This window comes from Delphinus delphis, chromosome 3, assembly GCF_949987515.2.
Source record: "Delphinus delphis chromosome 3, mDelDel1.2, whole genome shotgun sequence".
Lineage (NCBI taxonomy): Eukaryota > Metazoa > Chordata > Mammalia > Artiodactyla > Delphinidae > Delphinus > Delphinus delphis.
Genome location: NC_082685.1, coordinates 56222555 through 56241451, shown reverse-complemented (window position 1 = coordinate 56241451; position 18897 = coordinate 56222555). Strand labels below are relative to the sequence as shown.

At 34.8% G+C, this 18897-nt stretch overlaps 1 protein-coding gene across 10 annotated transcripts in view; it reads left to right on the top strand.

The window, feature by feature from the left end:
- The window catches only part of ANKHD1 (ankyrin repeat and KH domain containing 1), a 121897-nt gene that overhangs the window by 72409 nt on the left and 30591 nt on the right, over positions 1–18897 (top strand). For 8 of the 10 annotated variants that reach the window (XM_060008726.1, XM_060008725.1, XM_060008733.1 and 5 more), the window contains 7 exons: positions 463–565; positions 9132–9890; positions 16152–16297; positions 16541–16652; positions 17136–17281; positions 17774–17916; positions 18358–18571. In XM_060008726.1, the coding sequence (XP_059864709.1) occupies positions 463–565; positions 9132–9890; positions 16152–16297; positions 16541–16652; positions 17136–17281; positions 17774–17916; positions 18358–18571 (1623 nt within the window). The remainder of the gene's footprint in view (positions 1–462; positions 566–9131; positions 9891–16151; positions 16298–16540; positions 16653–17135; positions 17282–17773; positions 17917–18357; positions 18572–18897) is intronic. The other 2 variants (XM_060008732.1, XM_060008731.1) reach the window with 1 other exon arrangement.

Sequence of the window (18897 nt, the reverse complement as noted above, 5' to 3'; positions counted from 1 at the left end):
GGAAATGTGTTGGATTTTTTTCTTTTGACCCATATAGAATTTGAACAAGGGTAAATTGGCCAGTTGAATATGTGACTTGTACTCCTAGCTATAACTGAAACCAGCAAGGATCTCTCCGTAACAAGAGAGTGATATTAATTCCATTTAGCTTATCATTGACTGTTTGTAGAATGCCTGAATTTGCCCAATCAGTATTCTCAGAAATTACTGCTTGGTGAATAATGCTGCTGCTGCTGCTTCTCCTTTTCGTCTCCTTTTCCTCCTCCTTCTTCTTCTTCTTCCTCCTCCCCTTCTTCTTCTTCCCCTCCACCTTCTTCTTCTTCTTTGTTTTTCTTTTAAAGAAACAAAAAAAGTTAATTTGGTGGTATATGAAGAAAATCTAAAACAGGATCTCTGTTTCATTTATGGACCTTTATTTTATTCTTTGGTCTGAGATTCTTTTTTTCTGAGTTGACTTTTTAGGTTCCACGTGTACCAATGCATACACTCGCCATGGTTGTACCTCCACAGGAACCTGACAGAACTTTACAGGAGAACTCTCCTGCTGTTTTAGGAGTACAAAAAGGTTAGTTCTTGAATTATTTCCTTAAAATGGGTATTTTATCACCTAAAGTATGAATTCATAAAGGTACTTTAATGGTACACAGTTACTGTGTATCCAGAATTGAGGTAGGTAATTCTGACAAATGCTAATCATCTTACATATTATTTAAAATAGAAAAGACACAACTACTAGGAAAAATGATTTCTTAAAATGCTAACATACTTCTAGGTGTCGTTTTCATCTGGTGTAGGCAAAAATACTTAAGCATATATGAAGTTCTTCATTATATTAAATAAAGTAGCAAATTATATTAAAGTAGCAAAAATTTATCAGGCATTCATTTTTCATTTCACAATTCTTTAGCTAAACAGTAATATGAGGAATGAAAATATGTTTGCTGTCAAGTCTTAGTAGCATTGATTCAGTTTGGTGAGTGAGAAGTTTAAGAATTATATTTAGTTTCTTTCATGTAATGCTGAATATATGGCTTAACATCTGTCAATATGTGAACACGGACAAATAACTATAAAAAAGTATATGAATAATATCCAAGTGAATATCAAGGTGTCCTTATTTAAAGGACTCAAGTTTATGAGCTCTGTTATTTTTCTGCTGTATTTTCATTTGTAGATATAAAGTACCTTCACTTGGTAATAATGTATGTGGTTGTCCTACCTGAGTTCTCTGAAATAAAGAAAATAGGTAATATGTAAAGTATTAAAAACTATTATATGTAAAACAAATGTATAAGCGTATTTCATTCATTATATGACAACGAAGTTCTAGATTTTTGAAATCACAGTGAAGTGTATAAGTATGTATTTGTATCTTTAACACAGCTTTAAGTGAAGTTGGTAAGGAGTGACTATACAGCAGCAAACAGAATCTTCTTTCAAATTAATGTCAATTTTAGTAATTTTAGAGTATTGTGGGCCTTCACCAAGGATTACTTCATTTCTGAACTATTAATTTCAGAGATAAAATACCTGTAGTCTCTCTGACTTAAGCTAATTCTAGCAGTTTTCCATTGGACACCTAGCTATTCAAACTTCAGAAAATGAAGACTGTTCTTTTTAGTCTTAAATAAAAAACAAATTAAGCATGTACTTGTTAAGGAATCTGAGTATCCTAACTGGCTAACAGCCTTTAGTAAAATATTTAAACCTAAATGCCTCTGTTTTTGTTGCTCTTTGTTTGGCTATATCCTATAGAGGACTGTAGTAACTTTGGCTAGGGAAATTCAGTACTAAATAAGAAATCATTTAAAAAATACTTATTAACACAGAGCCACAAAATAACCAAGAAATAAGCTAGGAAGGACACAGAGTATGTGCAGAAAGGAAGTAAAACATTTTAAATTTAGATTTAATATGTAAGTCAACTGAAACGTTTGGGTAGTGACTTTTTAAGTTGATACTCAAGTGAGTAATCATATTTTTGCTTACTGAAATACCTTCTTATACTGAGTAGCTACTTATTTTCTTCACTTTGATGTTTTTTGTTTTTTTATAAATTTATTTGTTTATTTTTGGCTGCGTTGGGTCTTTGTTGCTGCGTGTAGGCTTTCTCTAGTTGCAGCGAGTGGGGGCCGCTCCTTGCTGTGGTGCGCGGGCCTCTCATTGTGGCAGCCTCTCCCATTGCAGAGCACGGGCTCTAGGCCCATGGGCTTCAGTAGTTGTGGCACGCAGGCTCAGTAGTTGTGGTGCACGGGCCCAGTTGCTCTGCAGCATGTGGGATCCTCCTGGAACAGGGCTTGAACCTGTGTCCCCTGCACTGGCAGGTGGACTCCTAACCACTGCACCACCAGGGAAGTCCCTGATGTTTTATTACTTACTGAATAGTGTCAGAATGAACTAACCTTTTAAGGAATCTTTCATTTTACTAAATTATTAGGGAAGGAAAAAATTAACACTTGTATCTAGACACTTGGCACTTGCTGTTGCCAGATGCCAAGTGGTGTTGCCAACCCAACATTTATTTATGTGGGAGCAAGCTGTGATAATGCATTGCGTTAAGATTTCATGTTAGTATTGATATAAATCGTGTGCGTAATAGAATATCACTGTAAATTAGGAAAAATCAATTGATGATGTAAAAGTACACATTGAATCACCTGGGTAGATAGAAAGATCTATCTTAAATTATTAAATATATATTATTTTCTCCTTAAAGTGGCTTTTTCTTAAAATTTCTCATTTATGTAGCTAGAGAAGTTTCTTTGAGTGATGAAATTGCTGTTTGACCGTTTTGCTTTTTTTTTTTCTAAGTCCATAGATTATACCTGCATTGCATATGTGGCTAGGGATGGAGGAAGGATTCTTACTCTCTAGGACTCTCTTTCTATTCTAGCAATCATCTTTTCAAGTTTATAACATTTTACTCCTATCTGAAGTCTTTATTCATATCTGCATCCTTTTAAAATATATTCATGCCCATAAATCTTACCCAGGTGTTTCTTATATATCCTACTATAACATTCTTTTCTTTCATGTGCACCATTCATCCAGGCTTCTTCCATCTTGACTCATATTCTCCTGATTTAGGCAACTAATCTCACTTATCCATTGTTAGTTTTCAAGGATTTGAGATCCTAGCTGGCATCTGACAGAGGCCTCAGAATCACCTTTATAAACAAAATGTGAAACTAGGTAAGAGTGATATGCTCAGTTTTCTAGCATTGTTTAGCTTTATCATCTATAGTTATGAATATTCACCTGGGAAAGGATACATAAGTAATATCAAACCTTTGTCTTTCCAAATTTAATATTGTAAATAAATTTGTTGATTGAAGCCACTTGTTGCATCTCATTCATTTGTAGTAACTGATTCTACAGAGATCCTAAAATAGGATTCTGATTATTCTTTGTAGTTGTATAGCTTAGAACTAACTAATCCGTTGCAAAGCATTAAAATGATGTCGAGATAAACAATACACATCTTTTGTGTGCACCTCAAGGCCCTCTTGAGGAGTCATTTCTCTGAACTCCTGTAGCACTTTATTGGATCTTCCTTCTGGCTCTGGTCACTCCTGCACCTTCTTCACCTCCCCTTTGGACTTCAAGTGTGGAAGGTTGAGTTAATCATACTTAATTCCTGGACTTTGTCATCATGGCTCTGCTCTTGTTTCACTTTGTTCCTTTTTATCCCTTTTTCCATGCCCATACTTGCCCTTAGGCAGTCATTCTAATGTGTTTGATTTGCAGATTCTTTTGCTCTTACGAGTTCTTATAAAATGTTTACTACTTTATATATTTTTAAATTTACATAAATGGTATTATGCTATAGATCCTGTTTTGTGTTTTACTTTTTTCACCAGCACTGTTTTTAAGATCTATCCATATGTCTACCTCTAGATTGTTTCTGCCTGCAGCATACATAGTGTTTCATCCTGTATATCCTCTATTTTTTACTTGTCCTTTCTCTCAGTGATGGGTACCCAGATTGTCTCTCATTCCCCACCACCACAGACAATGCTGTGGTGAAAATTCTGGTACAGTCTCCTTATGGCTCTGTATGAGAATTTCTCTGGGATAAACTCAGGAGCAGAATTACCTGTCATAGGAATGCGTAATGTTTATCTGACAAAGTACCGTGAATACACTCTTTAGAATGCTACAGCAGTTTACGCTCCCAGCAGCAATGTGTAAGGGTTACTATATTATACGCCCCCATCCCATTTCCATATCTGCCAATGCTTGGCTTTATCCTTTTATTTGGATTTGTACATTTTTATCTCCCCTTTTAGACTGTAAGCTCCTCGAGGGCAGGGTTTAGGTTGCTCGTCTTTGTATGGTCCACTATGCCTTGCTTGTACTAGACGTTAAATATTTGTTGAATAAATTAATAAATGCCAGGCTAAGAATATAGATTATTCTGAAGGCAAACGAAAATTAAGAATTTTTTTTAATGTTGGTGCAGTTCTTTTTTTTTTTTTTAATTTATTAATTTATTTATTTGTTTTTGACTGTGTTGGGTCTTTGTTTCTGTGTGATGGCTTTCTCTAGTTGCGGCAAGCAGGGGCCACTCTTCATTGTGGTGCGCGGGCCTGTCACTGTCGCGTCCTCTTGTTGCGGAGCCCAGGCTCCAGACACGCAGGCTCAGTAGTTGGGGCGCACGGGCTTAGTTGCTCCGTGGCATGTGGGATCTTCCCAGACCAGGGCTCGAACCCGTGTCCCCTGCATTGGCAGGCAGATTCTCAACCACTGCGCCACCAGGGAAGCCCAAGAATTTTTAAGAAGAGCGACATTGTGATTAAAGGGGATGTTTAAGAACTTAATCAAGAAGTAGTATTTTAGGGCTTCCCTGGTGGCACAGTGGTTGAGAGTCCGCCTGCCGATGCAGGGGACACGAGTTCGTGCCCCGGTCCAGGAAGATCCCACATGCCGCAGAGTGGCTAGGCCAGTGAGCCATGGCCGCTGAGCCTGCACATCCGGAGCCTGTGCTCCGCAACGGGAGAGGCCACAACAGTGAGAGGCCCGCGTACTGCAAAAAAAAAAAAAGGAAGTACTGTTTTAGACTGCTGAGGAACAGATTGAAAACAGAACTATAAATGTAAAGTAAGCATTAGGTTAACATGATGCTTTATATCCCAGAGTTGTTTATTGGAGTAGGTAACATGAAAAGTTCTCATTTTAATATCAAATCATTAAAATTGTATAGAAAAATTATATGTACAGTGAATGAGGTTGAGTGTTTCTCTGGAAATTTTACTACTAATATTCTCTAGTTTAGTAGATTTCCATTAGTAATCATGCTTATGTGGATTTATATATGTCCAAATTTAATAATGTCTTTTAACATATAACTGCTTATGTCCATCTCATTTCCTCACTGCCCATAAAAAAATGAAGGCCATGTTCTAAGCTGTCTCTATATCGTGGTTTCCTGTTGCAAACTTTTTTAATTATTGGAGGAAAAGTGAAAATTGAGGAAGTAGGGTAGTAACCAAACCAAAGAGATAAGATAGTAACTTTACCTGTGTTCCTAAATATTAATTTATGATATCACTCAATGCTACCAATGAGTAGACAATGAATAGATTTATATATTTCTATCTGACAGTGGGCGATGTCTGAGGAAGATGGAACTGTTTTATATTCTGGTGTCTTATACTACTACCTTCCTAGAGACTGAAAATTTTGTTGCTAAAAGGACACTTGTTAACATTCTCTACTTTTCCCCAAAATGAAGTTGTTTCTTCAGCTTCTAGGAATAATTAGGTGACATTTGTTTTTTACCAACATGGCTTAGCCGTGATGTTGTAGCTTGTATTAGTGCTTTGATGTGTATCTAGGCAATCCCACTAACTCCATGGTTACAGATACTCAGTCATTGTCTATTTGGGGAAGAACTGCTTTTTGTGCATTACTTTCACCATCCTCTGTTCTTCCTGCTACATATATTTTGGGCTTTTTGTCTCTATGTTCAGTTAAATAAGTTACTCTTTGTAATCTTGTGCTCTAAGCTTTTTGTATTTTATTTCTTAACAAGATACAGCCATTTCTCTCTGTTACTATCCTCAAAATTCTAGCCTTATTTTGGATTATCTTACTATGATAAGATTTTAAATCTGTGAATGTCCAATGTTGTCATAATTAATTACCAGTCTGATTAGTGTTGAACTCTTACCTAATTTTCTTAATCTTAAATACAAATTACAAAACACAAATTACAAAATACAAAAACTATACAAGGGTGTTTTAAAATAATGTTGGAGGAGCATTCAGAACTTCTTTGCGGAACTTCTGAATTTACTCTGCTGATGTCATCGAATTTGTTACACAACTGAAAATTTCCTTGCTGGGCTCGCAGATTTATACATTGCTATTTGTGGCAGTTAAACTCCCTTTTCCTACCAATGATTGTCATTAGGTACTTTGAACAAGTAAAGCAAACTATTATTTCCTATATGATCTTGTGGAAATAGTTATAAAATTATCTCACAAACTAATGGCTTTTGCTCTGAAAGGATAAAGTCTGTTCCCACTACTTTGCTCAGATAGAAGTATAAAATTGAATATGGACAATACATTTTGCTGAATTTTGCCTTTAAAAAATAACTAATCATTGCAGCTCTATTTACAATAGCCAGGACATGGAAGCAACCTAAGTGTCCATCATCGGATGAATGGATAAAGATGCGGCACATATATACAATGGAATATTACTCAGCCATAAAAAGAAGTGAAATTGAGATATTTGTAGTGAGGTGGATGGACCTAGAGTCTGTCAAACAGAGTGAAGTAAGTCAGAAAGAGAAAAACAAATACCGTATGCTAACACATATATATGGAATCTAAGGAGAAAAAAAAAAAAGGTCATGAAGAACCTAGGGGTAAGACGGGAATAAAGACACAGACCTACTAGAGAATGGACTTGAGGATATGGGGCTGGGGAAGGGTAAGCTGTGACAAAGTGAGAGAGTGGCATGGACATATATACACTACCAAACGTAAAATAGATAGCTAGTGGGAGGCAGCTGCATAGCACAGGGAGATCAGCTCGGTGGTTTGTGACCACCTAGAGGGGTGGGATAGGGAGGGTGGGAGAGAGGGAGACGCAAGAGGGAAGAGATATGGGAACATATGTATATGTATGGCTGATTCACTTTGTTGTAAAGCAGAAACTGACACACCATTGTAAAGCAATTATACTCCAATAAAGATGTTAAAAAATAAATAAAACAAAACATTCGTTAGTATTAAAAATAATAATAGTAACTAAGTCTTTAATTGCAGTGATTTTGGAACTGTGATTGTCTGACCTTGTTAAAGACAGTATCTCAGGGAAAACCTGTAAGACTTTTTTTGATAATAACACGTTGCAAATATTTGAGCTACCTGCAGTTTTGAGTTCTCCTATTCTAGCAAAAGAAGCAGTGAAATCTCTTATTTTTTTGTCCAGTAGTTTTGTCACCCTCTTGCAGTTCTGAGCATTTAAACATCTAATGGATTATTTTTTTCCTTTGAACCTAAGAATCATTTTGAATGCATTGGATGAGCTTATTTTTAAATCTGAAGTTACATATGTTATTCATATATATTGACTACAGTCCTTAAGAATAGACAACTGTTTTTTACCCAGGTTTTTTTTTTTTTTTTGCGGTACGCGGGCCTCTCACTGCTGTGGCCTCTCCCGTTCTGGAGCACAGGCTCCGGACGCACAGGCTCCGCGGCATGTAGGATCCTCCCGGACCAGGGCACGAACCCACGTCCCCTGCATCGGCAGGTGGACTCTCAACCACTGCGCCACCAGGGAAGCCCCCCAGTTGTTTTTAAATAGCTTTGTTGTTGTTTAGTTTACACACCATAAAAGTTCACTCATTTTAAATGTACAATACAATGACTTTTAGAAAATTTACATAATTGCATAACCATCACCTCCATCAAGTTTTGGATCCATCACTCCAAAAAAATCTCTCATGCCTGTTTGTGATCAATCCTCATTCTTACCACTATAATCCAGGCAACCAGTATTTTCCTTTCTGTCTCTATAGATTTGCCTTTTCTCTGTAGATCTGTTATAAATGGAATTGTACAATATGTGGTCTTTTGTGTCTGGGTTCTTTCACTTAGCATAATGTTTTCAAGGTTCATCCACGTTGTAGGCTATATCAGTAGTTCCTTTTTATTGCTGAATAGTCTCAGTTCTTCCTAAACAAGATTAAGCCTTGAATTTGCCTCTAAGTAGTTATTATATGTTTCCTCCACTTTATGCCCAGATGTTAAGATTGTTAATATTGATAATTATTTTGCCATGAGGGGAGTAAATTAATTTAAGTGTGATCGAAAACCTTAAATTAATATACAGTTACTTCATTTTTAACATACACTGTCAATATGAGTAATCCTATATGGGAAGTCTGATTTTCTCCTAGGTATTATTCATTGTTTCTCTCATAGACTTTTACGTGAAGAGTTTATAACTCAGAATAATTGTCCTTTGTGATATAAGTTTAATACAGTGTTCAGGTACAGAAGTGTTTAAGACTTAATTAATGAAAAATTTTAGAAGGTTATATCTTAAAAATTGATTTCAAATTATATTTTAATATAATAAAGAAACATTTTGGCAGTTTGAAAGACACTTTTCCCTACTTTGATCTACAAGTTACAGTTTCTTGCAGTAACCTGTACTAATATTGTAAAAAGAACAATTGGGCAGTCAAGCCAATATTAATGATACCCTCAACATTATTTTGATACTGCTTTAGATTTGATGTTCTTTAAAAAGTCCAATTAAATAAGCAGAATTTTGAGGTTCTTTCCTCTTTGATTTCCTTTTCTCCCTAATCCTGTGTTTTCCAAAATCATCCAATCCTATAAATATTAGATTTTTTTAATTGAAAAAGTCACATTTTTTGAATTGGCAACATCCCTGTTTGTGCTATGTAAAATAGATGAGTCTGGTCTTTAATCTACCTACAACTGGTATGAATCTGAACATTCATTCTATAGCATTAGTTATATGGGTTTTGGGAGGGAAGTATGTGGTGGGGGGCGGAGGGAGGGCTGGGATTTTTTTTTTTTTTTTTTTTTTTTTTTTTTTTTTAGCATGGCACATTTTCAAACATTTTTCATGTGCTTAGGTACATCCAAGCAGAAGTCCAGTTCCCTGCAGGTAGCAGATCAGGACGTACTGCCACCTTTTCACCCATACCAGCCTTTGGAGTGCATAGTAGAGGAGACTGAAGGAAAACTCAATGAACTGGGACAAAGAATTAGTGCTATTGAAAAAGCACAGCTTAAATCATTGGAGTTAATTCAAGGTGAACCTCTGAACAAAGATAAGATAGAAGAACTTAAAAAGAACAGAGAAGAGCAAGTCCAGAAGAAGAAGAAAATACTGAAAGAACTGCAGAAAGTGGAAAGGCAGTTGCAGATGAAAACACAGCAGCAATTTACCAAAGAATACTTGGAAACCAAAGGTCAGAAAGACACAGTATCTCCACACCAGCAGTGCTCTCATAGAGGAGTCTTCCCAGAAGGGGAAGGAGATGGTAGTCTCCCAGAGGATCACTTTTCAGAGTTACCTCAGGTTGACACAATCTTATTTAAAGATAATGATGTTGATGATGAGCAACAGTCTCCACCATCGGCAGAACAAATTGATTTTGTCCCAGTCCAGCCTTTATCATCTCCACAGTGTAACTTTTCCAGTGAATTAGGTTCTAATGGGACAAATTCTCTTGAACTTCAGAAAGTATCAGGTAATCATCAGATTATAGGACAGCCTCAGATTGCTATTACTGGACACGATCAGGGGCTGTTAGTGCAAGAACCAGATGGACTAATGGTTGCAACTCCAGCCCAGACGCTTACCGACACTCTTGATGACCTGATAGCAGGTGGGTTAAGAAATATACCTGTAATAATTTCTCTTTAATCTTTGTGCTCAACTTCTTTACATGACTTTCCCAAAACACCAACTTGGTACTTTTCCATTTTAGAACTATCTTTATAAAATTACTCATTTCTTGAGGTGTTTTGGAAGTGAATTTAACTAAACTCAACAACACTAACACACAAAAGTGTGTTTTCCCTCTTCTTTTTTGTTATTTGCAAAAGCAAAGAAATAAAGTTGCCATGATCCTTTATTTTAGCCCTTTGGTATCAAAATCACCCTGTGTTGTATCTTGGGTAGGAGATCTCAAAATAGAATTTCTTTGTAGGCTTTAGAGATAATCATATAAGGTTAGACATTTAATTTTCCTGCTGGTGATTTTCATATTTGGAAATCAGAATTCTAAATCGCATTGCTTTTTCTTTATTTATAATTTTATTAGATCAATTTAAATATTTCTAATTAAAAGGAATGTTCAGAAAAAAACTATAGCATTCCATGTTTTTAAAATATTTGTGGTTAGAAGATCATTGTCAACTTGATAACGATTTGGAGATTGGGATTTTTGTATTAACTGTCTTGATGAAAGCACACAGAAACCACACACACACACACACACACACACACACACACACACAGACACACACACAGCAAAGCAAAAAAGAAACCAGCCTTATAAACTTACAGTATATGTTTCTGTTTATTGTTGTGTGGAAAATTACAACTAGATATGAAATGAGGTGCACAAGTTTACTTTCCGTTTCATTGTCCTTGCAGCAGTGGGAAAACAGTGCAATTAATCATTTACCTTCCTAAAGATGGCTGGTGAATGTATCACCTCCATGAGAGCCCAGTTCAGAAATGCAGCCAGAATGGCTGTTGACAGTGGATGAAGACCAAGAACTAAGATGTAGCTGGAGTGATATTCAAAGGCAGGCCAGTCCTCTGTCTCTTGATTGCAACATTTTTTTTCTTTACTGTTGTCTGTTTCTTCTTGTCGTATTCTCCTCCCCTCCTCCCATCCCAGTTATGCTATCCCAGTTTCCTTTCTTCTTTTGTGAGCCTTTAGTCTTCCTAATCTTTACTGAATCTTTTAAAATGTGGAGTAAGATTACTTAATTCAGGAATTTTATTGGGCATGTGTATGACTTCGAGTGGTTATAGAATTATAATAGTGCCTTTGAGGCTCCTCTGATATGTAATAGGTATTGCTGTGCAGAGGAGGAATGTCTTAGTTTTCATAAAGGAAATAAAAATGCTGGGAAATGTTTTAAGGAGTTAGATTCTTTATTCTTTACTTTTGTTTTTTATATCTTCAACCCATAGCCACTTAACTCAAATTGACTTTGTGTCATTAGCATTGCAAGTTGTTATAAATTTTGAATAAACTCTTATAGTTCATTTATGGTTCTGATTTCTAATCTGGTAAAAGCAGATATTGGAGTGTGAAGTATGATTATAAATAATAATGATGAAACTGGTGACCTGAGAGTAACATTTTTAAGACTTAGGATTCTATAAATATCATTATAATGTTCCTAATTAAGTACTCAGTTTGCAGTTATGAAACCCACATTATTGATCAGTTTAGTTTGTTGGAACTTAGGACCTGTCCTTTTTTTTTTTTTTTTTTAAAGGAGAAACAGCTCTAAAGGGAACTTGTAGGTGTTAACTTTATGGTAGTATTTACTGCTGTTTCTTGTAGAGGAGGTCAAATTCTGGTTATTTCACTGAAGTATTTGTTAAATTAAAATGATCTTTTACAAAGTTCACATGAAACTTCAAAAAATTGGTTTAGAAAACATCTTTTAATTATATTTAACATTAATATGAATAAAATTTAATTTCTCTTAGACATTAATGTCTAGTGACAGTTGCCCCACCATATTGTACAATATTCTTTTATTAATATACTTTAAAGTATAAATCCGTCAATACATTAAAAATTACACATTTTTTTCTCTCTTTTTTTTTTGGCTGCTTGGCTTGTGGGATCTAGTTCCCCGACCAGGGATCAAACTCAGGTGCCCAGCAGTGACAGTGCCTAGTCCTAACCACTGAACCTCCAGGGAATTCCCTGAAAATTATCTTCATTTAAAATTTTTTTCATTTTGCTGAAGCTTACATTTTAAAATATATAGCAATAATTAGATTTTCTTTGTTCAAAATGATGACTTACCTCAAAATTTAAAACTTTATTAAGTCTAAGTTTCTCTTAATTTCTTAATTGAAGATGAAATAAATAAGAATGAATTAGGTAAATACCTAATGCTTTGATTTTATGACATGTTAATATACCAGTAGAATTATAGATCAGACCAAAGATATAATTAATTTTACCTAAATTAAATCTAGTTATCATGCCTCATAGTTAATAAAAGAGAGGAAGAGAGGATACTGTACATCTTACAATTTTACTTTAGATAATATTCATATATAATAGCAATAAGTTTCACTCTTTAAATATAAGAGTATTTTTCTTTCTTCTTTTCTTTTCTTTTATTTTTTTGCGGTACGCGAGCCTCTCACTGTTGTGGCCTCTCCCGTTACGGAGCACAGGCTCCGGACACGCAGGCTCAGTGGCCATGGCTCACGGGCCCAGCCGCTCCGTGGCATGTGGGATCTTCCCGGACCGGGGCACGAACCTGTGTCCCCTGCATCAGCAGGCGGACTCTCAACCACTGCGCCACCAGGGAAGCCCAAGAGTATTTTTCTTTATTGCTGTTCTACTCTCAAAATATTTGTCATGATAATGAGTTGGTTAGATACATAATTTATGAATGTCATAACTTGACTAGCTGACTGACAGCCATAACTATATAGTCTTAAACGTATCATACTTGATATAGTCTCAGCCAGAATATATGTATACTCTTGATTGGAAGCATGGTTGTTCAGGTTCATTTCTTCTGAAATTAAGTGTCAGGCTTTTAGAAGTTATCGTAATAGCAAATGATTCTCAGTTCAGATGTCTAGAATTAAGGTCTGAAAATAAAAAGCAATTTAGAGAAATTCAAAATAGCTTTGACCATTGAGCAGTTCTAGAAACATCTAGTAAAATTTTCAGGCTTAATATATAAAGAAGCTTGGTTAAAAAATCAACTAGTATCACTTTATTTACATTTATTGAGCACTTACCATGCACCAAGCTCAGTGCTAAATGCTCTTATATACATTATCTCATGGGCTCTTTATAATAATACTATAAAATAAGTCCATATCCCATCTCTGTTTTTCTGTTGAAAACTGAGGCTAATGGAAATTAAGTTGCTAGTAAGTGTTAAGATTCAAACTCAGTTCAGCCAGTTTAAGAACCTTAGAAGTAATATGCATGCATCTGATTCAACTTGAAGTTCTGAGTTTATATTAAAGATATTATTTCCTTAGACTTCTAAATTCTACTAAATAACAATTTCCCTTATTATTTTTATATTAAGATTTGATGTGCATGTAAGGTTTAATATAGTTTTGTGACTTGAGAACATTGTTACTGTTGTTGACATCTTAATAGGCTCTCTTCAAACAAATTCCAATTCCATAGTATCTTTTTTTTTTTTTTTTTTTTTGCGGTACGGGGGCTTCTCACTGTTGTGGCCTCTCCCGTTGTGGGGCACAGGCTCTGGACGCGCAGGCTTAGCGGCCATGGCTCATGGGCCTAGCCGCTCCGCGGTATGTGGGATCTTTCCAGACCGGGGCACGAACCCGTATCCCCTGCATCGGCAGGCGGACTCTCAACCACTGCGCCACCAGGGAAGCCCCATAGTATCTTGCTTTAAGTAATCCTGTGGTAGTCATTTTAGGCTTAAGAATAAAAAAGTAATTAGGAAATTATCTTTGAGGGAATTTACAGTAAAATATCTTTAAGTAATAATTTCTTCTAATAGATGTTAATATTTTATTTATAGATTGTTATTTATATGGAACTATTTAATAAAGTTACTATTATCTAAAACAGATTACAGTGATTTAATTTCTTAAGGCCTTGCAACATAGTTTACATATACCTAGTATCTGAGATGTTTATGTAATAAAGTTTATTACTGTCTTCCATATTGGCTACAAAACTATCTTAAATTTCATAAAGAATTAAGTAAAATACTGCACTTATTTAGTTCTTCTATCACCCCATTTTAGGATAGTGCATAAATTTAATTTGAATTATGTAGTGACTTTTGTGATAGTGATCTGTTTTGGTCATTTTCAGAGACATTTTGTTCAGAAATAGAAAACATTTTAGGATTTATGAAAAAAATTTCATAGTCCTGGTATAATTTTATCTTCATAAAACCTTTATTCCACATGTACTTTTAAAATCTTTGCTACTTTCTAGTTTTTTCTTTAGAACTTTTCATATGTAATTAATCCTATTAGAGTCACTTCTGTGGAATGTTTCTGATTGTCATTATTACAGGGAGGAAAAAATGTCTTGAGGATACTGTTGTACAAAAATGTACAATCAATGTAACAATACATATTTGGTAACAGAGCTGTTAAATGTACAAAAGTATTTTTTAAAAACCAACTCTGTAAAAAAGTCTTTTATAACATCATATTCTGGCATAGCACTCTAGTCAACTATTTTAAATTTTTTGAATATCTGTTGTTCATAATAACAAAAAGATAACATGAATAAACAAATTTAATGATAGAAAAGTAATTCTTTAGTAAGATATATGTTGATAATTATATGACTACTGTTAAAATCTTACTATTACAAAGGTGCCATATATCAATGTTTAGTGTCTTGTTTCTGGAACTGTTTCCAAACATATCAGCTGTTTTGAGGAGGCATAACAAAATACTATCTGCTTTTAATTCATTCAATGACAAAAATTTTTAAAGCTGTGTTTTCATTGTGCGTGTTCTTACAGGCAAAAGAAATATTTATAATAATCATTTTTATTTGTAACCATATAGTTAAATTATGTATATTTATGTGGTGACAGAAGCTGTAGAAATTCATATTATCAAGATGTGATTTTATATATATTTGTTACGAGCAGGGAGGGACAGCTCATGTAGAAACATATCTGAACATCTTAAAATTTGCTATTATTTAAAGCATACTATTAAATATAGTATAGTACTATAATAATAGTGTAGTACTATTAGCATACTACACTTATCTTTCATACTTGTGATCAGTATCCTTGATTGGGATCCAGTCATATCAAAATTCTAGAGAGAAAGCATTCTCCAATCTTGAAATGCTTACATTTTTCTTTAAGACCTGTGTGTTTTTGATTGACTTTTAGTGTGGGTAAGAGGAAGTTATTGCCATCATTGAAACTTTGTTGTCTTTTTCTGTATTATTAATGATTATATGTTTTTTCTGAGTTTTTTTCTTTCTTCAGTGAATTGTAATGTTTTTATTTTTCAATGCAGTGATTAATAGTACTGAAAATCCTATAAAATACCTGATAATTACATATATTAGGCACTTACCAAACACTGTGTTAAATACTTTTTGCACATTTCTCATGGATAATTCACAACATCCCTCTGAGATAGGTCCTATTTCCCTCTTCATGGGGCAAACTCCATCTCATGAAAGAAAAGAAATATGCAGAGAGAGAAAGATATAATTTCATTTAATTCAGTTTCAGACATCAGATTTTGAGGTCCCAAATAAAAGTTCCAATGTTCATTTTTAAAATAGTTTGATTTTCAGACATTGATTCATTTTAGCAAATTTTCAGAGTAAATATTGAATTTTAAAAACACATACTCTCTGCTATTTATGTGAGAAATATTCTAACTTGTTCTTCCCTTTTTTCTGCTTCTTCTGCTTCTTTTTTCCTTCTTTTTTTTTTTAATGCATTGTCCTCAGGATGTTTTTATCTAATTGCCTTTTACAAACTAAGATATAAGATTCCTTTTTTTTTTATTGGAAACTATTTTCTCCCTATTGACAATATAAAAGGCTACCATTTGTTGTATATGCACTAAATATCAGGTACGATGCTCAATATTTTACTTCATTATCTCAAGGGGTTTTCCCAACAACCTTACAATGGAGGTACTGTAATTATCATCCCATTTTACACATAAGGAAATTGAGGTTCAGAGACGTTAAGTTACTTGCCCAAGATCAGAAAGTCATTGGTAGAACTGGGATTCAAACATATGTCCATCTGACTCAAGCTTGTGATTTAATTACTACATTATATTACTGCTATAGAATTTTCCGTTTTCTGTGTTTTTCTGTACACAAATGACATTACTCTTTTAAGTAGAATTCAGCAATATGAATATTGTTTTTCAGCTGTGAGTAGCAGAGTGCCCACTGGTTCAAACAGTTCCTCTCAGACGGCAGAATGTCTTACACCTGAGCCCTGTTCGCAGTCTCCAAGCAATGTGGCTTCCCAGTCTGTGCCTCCTGTGTATCCTTCAGTTGACATCGATGCACATGTGAGTAGACTGCTTTATTTATTTATTTATTTATTTATTTAGGTAATTTATTTTTTTGGCTGTGTCGGGTCTTAGTTGCAGCATACGGGGTCTTCGTTGTGGCATGCGGGATCTTTCATTGTGGCGCATGGGCTTCTCTAGTTGTGGTGCGTGGGCTCCAGAGTGCCCAGGCTCAGTAGTTGTGGCATGTGGGCTCTCTTAGTTGTGGCCCACGGACTCTTAAGGTTTTTTTCCTTTTCCTAGACTGAGAGCAACCATGACACAGCATTAACGCTAGCTTGTGCAGGTGGTCATGAAGAACTTGTATCTGTACTCATAGCGCGAGATGCTAAAATTGAACACAGAGACAAAAAAGGTAAGAAATGTTAGTGAGAAATAAAGCTGGAGAGTAATTATATCAGAAAACAATTCATTTTTTACTATCAATAAGTGGTTCCTAGACTATTCAGTGAAAGAATGGGTTTGCATATTTCAATTAAGAATATCTGGATTTGTTAATCTACAGAGCCAAATTATTCTTCAAAAATTAGACTGTAGATCATCAAGGAAGCAAGCTGTGTTTAGCTTTCTCCTTAATCTAAAAGTAGAGCATGCAGAGGTATCAAAGTTTATTATGAGTATAAACTTTAATAGTTTCGTTTGACTTAGCATTTTCTTTTTATCAGGTGTTTATGGGGTTTTGTCACTAACAGATTAGGGTTTAAAACAGTTTTATGTTAAATGATTATAAGTATCTGCCCTAAAGACCTTTTCCTACTAAAATAATAGAGAATTAAAAACAGTGCCTTAATATGTTAAAAAACACAAATTTGACCAAGATTTTTATTTTCTGATTTAGGTTTCACACCACTGATCCTGGCAGCAACAGCAGGACATGTTGGAGTTGTTGAAATCCTTTTGGATAAAGGTGGAGACATAGAAGCACAATCTGAACGAACTAAGGATACTCCGCTTTCATTGGCATGTTCTGGTGGACGTCAGGAAGTATGTTAATGTTCATTTTGTAAACACTTGTATTTTAAATATGCATATGCTTAGTAATTTAGCTACATGAATAAAACTTGCATGTGTTTTGACATGTTCTATATATTAAATTTAATGAGAATAGTAAATGCCCTTTTAAAGAATCTGTTTCTTGCCTTTCAGGCAAAATAAAAATTCTCATCATCCTTACGTTTATTGGGATTCAATAGAGCATAGTCCTAACACATGAAATGCAAATTTATCACTCAATAATTGAGGAATAGAAACAGTAACAACTTGTTATTTCAGTATGATTGGAATTTCATAGCTCTGAATTCCTTGATATGAAATTGAATTCATTTCTGTAGTGCTGATATTTGAATATTTAGGGTTTAATTAAAATGTTAGGTATTTAGACAAGGAAGTTATAAGTCCCATTTCTTTGTGCTTCCTTCATTATAAGATAGACCCTTGGTGTAAACTAGATTTCTCTGTTCATATTTTACTTTGTAGGTAGTAGACTTGCTGCTGGCTCGGGGTGCAAATAAAGAACATAGGAATGTGTCTGATTATACACCACTGAGTCTAGCTGCATCTGGAGGATATGTGAATATCATTAAGATTCTGCTTAATGCCGGGGCAGAAATTAATTCAAGGTATCTATCACCTGTTTATTTTATTACTCATGATTAGTAAATTATTACCTTGGAATTAAGTGTTTTCCCCTAAATATTTGGACAGATACCATTTTTAATTAAGATAGTACTAAAGTTGCAAGGCCAACAGTTATTCCTATAATGTGCTTATAAGTAATCAAAGCTTATTTCAGCTAACGTTGCTGTTTTTAAAGAGGTTTCTTTTCAGAAAACACTGTTATATATAGTTGGAAATTTATGGCCTCTGCATAGGGATTATGTTTTAAATTGTGAGATTTTCCTACTTCTAATTATTAGTCTAAACAAATAAAATCTATTCATTGGAGTTAGAAATCTTTCTTCTTACTGAAGCTTTTTCATTTTTTATGTTCTCTATGCTTTTTAAGAAAACAATAGGCAACATATTATTTTAATTTTCTAAGCACATTTTCCCCCCCTTAGGACTGGGAGTAAACTAGGTATTTCTCCCCTGATGTTGGCTGCAATGAATGGACATGTTCCTGCAGTGAAACTGCTGCTTGATATGGGTTCAGACATTAATGCCCAAATAGAGACCAATCGGAACACAGCTCTCACCTTGGCCTGTTTCCAAGGACGAGCAGAAGTAGTGAGTTTGCTTCTGGACCGAAAAGCCAATGTTGAACATAGGGCAAAGGTAAGCATTTTATAACTTGTCCTCTACTTCAGATATATTTTTAATAGAAAGAGCAACTTAAATTGAATGTACTATTTTAAATTGTCATAAGTTAAAACTGATGCCCCAATGCAGGACTGGAGAATAGTGCTATACAGTGTGTCACTGGCCATTGGTCAGTGGCACACTATCACCATTCATGACTTTTATTAAAGGCAGTGAAGAAAAATAGAATCAGTACTTTTTTCCAACTTCAGCCTTGAGTGGCTTGAAGAACTCCTTTAATGAGGCATGTGCTTACCATTGGTAAAAACCCCAATCAAAAAAATTGCTGCAGGGACTTCCCT